The 7,410-nt window shown below is 43.8% G+C and overlaps 1 protein-coding gene across 1 annotated transcript in view; it reads right to left on the bottom strand.

The window, feature by feature from the left end:
- The window catches only part of LOC109875560 (elastin), an 85,549-nt gene that overhangs the window by 54,293 nt on the left and 23,846 nt on the right, over nt 1–7,410 (bottom strand). Inside the window, exons 2-5 of the mRNA XM_031795769.1 lie at nt 5,938–6,012; nt 1,177–1,227; nt 372–446; nt 168–194 (exon numbers count right to left, since the gene is read on the bottom strand). Of these exons, the coding sequence (XP_031651629.1) occupies nt 168–194; nt 372–446; nt 1,177–1,227; nt 5,938–6,012 (228 nt within the window). The remainder of the gene's footprint in view (nt 1–167; nt 195–371; nt 447–1,176; nt 1,228–5,937; nt 6,013–7,410) is intronic.

The raw sequence follows: 7,410 nt of genomic DNA, 5'->3' as shown, positions 1-7,410 counted from the left end.
GACAACAATGTACGAGAGGAATTTTCCTAGTTAAAAGCATAACAGGATACTCTGACTTGATACTACCAGACTAGTCTGGTACAGTACCGGTACCTGTCTTGTGCCTTCTAAAGAACTGTATAAAACAGTATAGAGTGCGAAAGAGTGAGTTGGAGCAGATAGCTTACCAGGTTTGGGGCCCTTTCCACCGACTCCTGTTGAACAAAGCACACAATAATTAATCTACAAATGATAGAAATACACTATAGTTGAATAAACATATTTAGTTCCATCATTGACACTGCACATTCAAAGAGAGTGCTATAGTTGACAGTGTAAGTGCTTTAATATAAATGGTCTCAACTTTCAATGTTCTGTAGATAAGTACACACCTCCTCCTCCTATGCCTCCAGCCCCGCCACCAGGGACCAGACCTCCAGCACCACCCCGTCCTCCATATCCTCCAGCTGGGGGAAACATAAGGTCTGGTTAGACAACAGGTCTTTGTCATTACCGTCACCATCATCTTCTTTATTGTCATTATAATCATTATCACCGTCATTGTCATCATTGTCATCATCAACACTTACTACAGTATGTAAGCCTATAAGACAACACTTCCCTTACTGCATAGCCATTCCCTGACAGCAACACAGAACACACCCACATGGAGGACAGGACAGCACACTGTGGTTTTATAGGTGTGAGGAGACTCTAACTCCCTTTACACCTTGTTAAACCAGACTTAATGACAGTGGTTGTGTCTGAGCACTGTGTTGCCCAACAACAACATGTCATTAGAACCAGCACCATGACTAAACTAGTAGCTTAGCCTGTGACCATGTGGTTGAGTGGAGGAGAAATCACACCTTGAGCTTTCTGAGATGGAACCAGGCTAAACCGTACAAAACTATTTCTATTCTCCAGCAGTTTTGTGAAATAGCTACAGACTTAACAAGTGTGATGGCGTGGTAGTTAACGTGGTGTACTGTAGTGGTCAGGGTGTTCAGTATGCACGCAAGACAGGGAGCTCAAGCTCTGTGACAACGTTGTGGTTTTGAAAACCCTGTATCTGTAGTCATTGTTCACGGAATGACTGTAGGTCTCAACAGCAGCATACTGTAGATGCTGTCTCTATTAGTCCAGCTAAGGGACAATTATTAGAGGAGGGCTTTACAGTAAGTGTTTTCTACTCACCACCAGTTTTAGCTGGTTTGTAGCCTGCTCCTGCAGGTATCCCACCAGCTCCTGTTGGTAAAACAAGAAAAGCAAAAGAAAACAGAAGAGAAGCAGAAAAAAAGAGTTAGAGTGAAAGGCTCGACGTTTGTTTTAGCTCTCCCCCTGGCTGCTCCTTCCCTCACTTCGGTCTCTGACCTGACCAGATATCTCCACACATAGACTAGACCACTGTGGTGGGTAGGAGGCTCTAAATCGCTACACCTTTAAATCTTCTAAATTTGAGTCCCAAATGGCACCCTATTCCCTATATAGTGTACCACTTTTGACCAGGACCCTAGTCAGAAGCAGTGCACCATGTCTGGAATAGGGTGCAATTTGGGACACACTCTAAATCTCCAACTGTATCACAGAGACATCTTCCAACCTCAGAGTGAGGAGTGGAATGCAATGGGTCGGTGTGGCAACTCACGCTTCCTCACACTGTATTTCACTGTAATTTATGGCCTCAATGATGTTACAGTGAAAACCTACGGTACGGCTACATTATACTTATCCAGAGGGAAATGGTACAGTAGAATGGGAAATAGTACAAGCGATATTGCGTTTTTGTGTATGATGGTAATGATTAAGAGAGCCACGTATGAGACAGACTCTTCGGACCATTTCAAGTTGCCCGGCTCGGCCTGCCCATCATTTAAGGCTGGTTTTAAGGCTGGAGGTGTGTGGTTCAACTGTCCTGGAGGTTGTTAATATTTTACATGCTGAACACAAGTGAAACCCAACAGCCACGAGTGGGTTTGGAGAGGGAGAGCAGTGGTGATCGCTGGTTGGTTTGTGGTTGAGTTGGAGACTTGCAGTACTGTACACTACAGGCACAGGGCTAATGGTTAAACTGTGGGTTGCAATACTAGACTGTTACCCAACATGTGCCTTTATTTAGTAATGCTACAGTAATTTAGTCATACAGGTTTTGTGTTGTGTGCTGGGAAACATGAAAGGTGTATGTTGTATGCTGTACAATACGCTGTATGATCTACACTACATGGCCAAAAGTATGTGGTCACCTGCTCGTCGAACATCTTATTCTAAAATCATGGCCATTAATATGGAGTGGGTCCTCCCTTTACTGTTATAACCAGGCCTGGTTCACCAACTACTTTGCAGACAGAGTTCAGTGTGTCAAATCGGAGGGCATGTTGTCCGGTCCTCTGGCAGTCTCTATGGGGGTGCCACAGGGTTCAATTCTCGGGCCGACTCTTTTCTCTGTATATATCAATGATGTTGCTCTTGCTGCGGGCGATTCCCTGATCCACCTCTACGCAGACGACACCATTCTGTATACTTCTGGCCCTTCCTTGGACACTGTGCTATCTTACCTCCAAACGAGCTTCAATGCCATACAACACTCAGCCCATTCCTCCATGCAGATCTCCTTTAGAGCAGTGATGTTTTGGGGCTGTTGCTGGGCAACATGGACTTTCAACTCCCTCCAAAGATTTTCTATGGGGTTGAGATCTGGAGACTGGCTAGGCCACTCCAAGACCTTGAAATGCTTCTTACGAAGCCACTCCTTCGTTGCCCGGGCGGTGTGTTTGGGATCATTGTCATGCTAAAAGACCCAGCCACGTTTCATCTTCAATGCCCTTGTTGATGGAAGGAGGTTTTCACTAAAAATCTCACGATACATGGCCCCATTCATTCTTTCCTTTACACGGATCAGTCGTCCTGGTCCCTTTGCAGAAAAACAGCCCCAAAGCATGATGTTTCCACCCCCATGCTTCACAGTAGTTATGGTGTTCTTTGCATGCAACTCAGCATTCTTTGTCCTCCAAACACGACGAGTTGAGTTTTTACCAAAAAGTGTCTATTTTGGTTTCATCTGACCATATGACATTCTCCCAATCTTTTTCTGGATCATCCAAATGCTCTCTAGCAAACTTCAGACGGGCCTGGACATGTACTGGCTTAAGCAGGGGGACATGTCTGGCACTGCAGGATTTGAGTAGTGTGTTACTGATGGTAGGCTTTGTTACTTTGGTCCCAGCTCTCTGCAGGTCATTCACTAGGTCCCCCCGTGTGGTTCTGGGATTTTTGCTCACCGTTCTTGTGATCATTTTGACCCCACAGGGTGAGATCTTGCGTGGAGCCCCAGATCGAGGGAGATTATCTGTGGTCTTGTATGTCTTCCATTTCCTAATAATTGCTCCCACAGTTGATTCCTTCAAACCAAGCCGCTTACATATTGCAGATTCAGCCTTCCCAACCTGGTGTAGGTCTACAATTTTGTTTCTGGTGTCCTTTGACAGCTCTTTGGTCTTGGCCATAGTGGAGTTTGGAGTGTGACTGTTTGAGGTTGTGGACAGGTGTCTTTTAGACTGATAACAAGTTCAAACAGGTGCCATTAATACAGGTAACGAGTGGAGGACAGAGGAGCCTCTTAAAGAAGAAGTTACAGGTCTGTGAGAGCCAGAAATCTTGCTTGTTTGTAGGTTACCAAATACTTATTTTCCACCATAATTTGCAAATGAATTCATTTTGTCTGTCATAGTTGAAGTGTACCTATGATGAAAATTATAGGCCTCTCTCATCTTTTTAAGTGGGAGAACTTGTACAATTGGTGGCTGACTAAATACTTTTTTACCCCACTGTATATAGACTTTTTCTTCTTTTTTTTCTACTGTGTTATTGACTTGTTTATTGTTTACTCCATGTGTAACTCTGTGTTGTTGTCTGTTCACACTGCTATACTTTATCTTGGCCAGGTCGCAGTTGTAAATGAGAACTTGTTCTCAACTAGCCTACCTGGTTAAATAAAGGTGTTCTCAACTAGCCTACCTGGTTAAATAAAGGTGTTCTCAACTAGCCTACCTGGTTAAATAAAGGTGTTCTCAACTAGCCTACCTGGTTAAATAAAGGTGTTCTCAACTAGCCTACCTGGTTAAATAAAGGTGAAATAAATCAAATAAAAGGAGACGGAGAAAACACCAGTCTTCGTTACCTGTCTACATTACATCTAGCTAGCTACATTTTCAGATATTACACGTTTCTAATATTGTCAGAAAGTCATTTTTATTTCAGGTTAAAGTGTAATGTTAGCTAGCTAGCTAATGTTAGCTGGCGGGCTAGCTAGCTAACATTACATGTATGAGCGCAGAATAACTGACACATTTACGAACACTCAACACCCATTGAATATGGCCTCTGTCTGTAAACGTTGGCAAAAAAACGTAATTAAATAGTTGCCAGCATTACAGTTGCAGTCACCAACGCTCTGGATAACATAAAAACAGCCTAACCAGCTCTGCTAGGGATAGTAAAATGTTCAGAGTGAGCGGTTCTCTCATTTGTGCCTGAAAGTATTTAGCAAGCTAGCCAACATTAGCTAGGTAGCTTGGGTGCTTGACTGCTGTTGTTAGTTCAGAAAGCTTGGATCAACCTTACTCCTCGGCCAGAGCGTCCAGTGTGAGAATCGAGCCGGTTGGCCACATTTCTGTACGGACCTCGCTTTGTCATGCTGAAACAGGAAAGGGCCTTCCCCAAACTGTTGCCATAAAGTTGGAAGCACAGAATCGTCTAGAATGTCATTGTATGCCGTAGAGTTAAGATTTCCCTTCACTGGAACTAAGGGCCCTGGCCTGAACCATGAAAAACAGCCCCAGACCATTTTTCCTCCACTACCAAACATTATACTTGGCACGATGTATTCGGTCAGGTAGCGTTCTCCTGGCCTTCGCCAAACACAGATTTGGCCGTTGTGCAAAGCTGTCATCAAGGCAAAGGAGGCAAAGGATGGCTACTTTGAATAATCTCAAATATTTTTCAACACTTTTTTACTTACTACATGATTCCATATGTGTTATTTCATAGTTTTGATGTCTGCACTATTATTTTACAATGTAGAAAATAGTCTTTTTTTTTTAACTGTAAGGAGTAGGTGTCTCCAAACTTTTGACTGGTACTGTAAGTTATCCCGTACAAGCTTTTGTGCCAAATACATTACCTTGTTACAGGTGTCAAGCCTATGGGCATGTGGTAGCAGTGCATAGGAGAAAAGTGTGAGAAGTGTGCAGAAGGGCATGAGGGAAAGGAATGTGGAGCATTGGGGAAAGTAGTTGTATGTGTTAATTGTACTGGTCCCCATGGGGCTGGGGTTCAGAAATGTCCGGTGCGAGAGAGGCAGGTTGAGGTTTCCAGAGTTAGAATGGTACAGACGTTGTTGTATGCTGAGACAGTGAAGAAGGTAGAGGAAGATGGGTCAAGGGGGAAGAATCCTGAGAGGAGTGGTATGAGTCGTAGAGCAGTACCAGTACAGGGGGATCGGCCAACAAGTCCTACTGTATATTGCATCTGAAATAGTTTTCAAAGTTGGATTTTTCAGCGAAACAAGGGGTGATACGGGATGGAAGACCCACACCTGACATTAGGGACTTACGTCAAAGGAAGGGACAGAAATCATTTCAATCTGAGTGGTGTCAACGGAAGACTGGCTCTGTGGACAACAGTCAACAGCATCAGTTAAGAGAACATTTTCTGCACTGAAACAAATATTGATCAAGGACAACTCTCATCCCTTGCCATCATCTCCATCGTGACCGAGATATTTTTAAAACTGAGGGTCAACAGTCAACTCCCAAGTCACTGATGTCTTTAACCAGAAGGATAGACGTCAGATGGGTGGGCTTCCGGCCTCAGACCTCACCGGACGTCACTGTACTTTATATAAAGAGACATGCTGTGTCATGTGTTGCGCTGTGCAGGTGTAGGTAGCTAATATGTTACCTGGGTAGAGACCAGCACCTGGTCCAGATCCTCCTGCTCCTGGTCTGACTCCAGCACCAGCCGGCACATACACACCTGGAGAGACAGACAGGTAACATACCTGGTCAGGGACAGCTCTGTATGACTTCACGACACTAATCTAACGGTCCAACATCTAGACTTCAATCCATAGTTTTTAAATTACTATATTCCAAACCTCAGCCATGACCAACACTTTAACTTACATACCCACAGCCTAACCCTCAACCCAGCTAACCACTCACTCCTTATTCAAAGTAATCTTGAATCTAGACAACCAAAAATCTAGTCTCGCTTGCCTGTGGGATGAGTCAAATCCATGATGTAGTGCAAAACAAAACTATGGTACAGTAAGAGGTCAAGGCAAAGTCTCAATATCAAAAATGCCTTTGTTTTAAGCTAGCAGTGAGATGAGGTATTGCAGTTGGAGGAACAGGGAACATTTTGACCAAGTCTTAACATTGCATATTCATGTTCCCCGTCTCTACCGATTTCCTAGCCGAGGTCCAGCCCAGTCCCGAGATAGACGTTCTATAGGCCATAAATGGCTGCCTTATGTGTAGAAGGAACCCAACCGAAACAAGAAGAAACCACTAGTTGTTCTGGGACGACTAACCACACAGCTCTTCTCTGTGAGCGGTGAGCTCAGGCCTCAATTATAACATTATATATTTGAAATAAAAACCTGGTTTTGTATCACCTCAAAATGGTGTAGTGTAGAAGCTGAGGACCTTAAAATGATGTAGATTATATTTAATGACTTTTACATGTGTTGTTGTTGAAGACTAATTCATTTAAGCCACATGTCAAAGGCCCTCATGTTTTTATTTATGCAGAATATGATGTGAATGTAGGCAGTACATTGGTATGTAGTCCACTAGGTCCAGTTATTAAGTAGTTAAGTCAAATATTACAAGTTATTACAAGGTATTTCTGTCAGTTGAATTTTGGCAGTATAGTGAATACATGAAGACGGCCCTTTTCTGGTCATGTTCAGTTGGGCAAATGGGGGAAGCAGGAGGGGAAAAACCTGTGGGTATGCTGTTGGTGCATAGAGGGAGGTTTGGCCGTGGTTTTACGTAACATGCTGTGACGTTGTAAAAAGTTTACTGCCACCATTGCCACATCAATGTTCTTTCTCTCTCTCAGCCCCTAGGAGGAGTTTAGCATGTGAGACGTCAGTGCTACTCAACAAGGTAATCAGCAAGAATGTTTGTCTGCTACAGGCTACAGGATTCGGAAATATACTGTAAGAACACCTTAACTGTAAGGTGGGAAGAAGGGAGAGAGAGGGAAGAAGAAAGGGAGAGAGGTGTGTGTGTTAGAAAAGGAGAGCGAGAGACAGAGAGAGACAGAGAGAGAGAGAGAGCGAGAGACAGAGAGAGACAGATAGAGCGAGAGAGAGAGAGACAGAGAGATAGAGAGAGACAGAGAGAGACAGAGAGAGACAGAGAG

The sequence above is a fragment of the Oncorhynchus kisutch genome, linkage group LG18 (genome assembly GCF_002021735.2).
Source record: "Oncorhynchus kisutch isolate 150728-3 linkage group LG18, Okis_V2, whole genome shotgun sequence".
Taxonomy (NCBI): Eukaryota; Metazoa; Chordata; class Actinopteri; order Salmoniformes; family Salmonidae; genus Oncorhynchus; species Oncorhynchus kisutch.
This window is presented reverse-complemented; position numbering and strand designations above follow the sequence as displayed.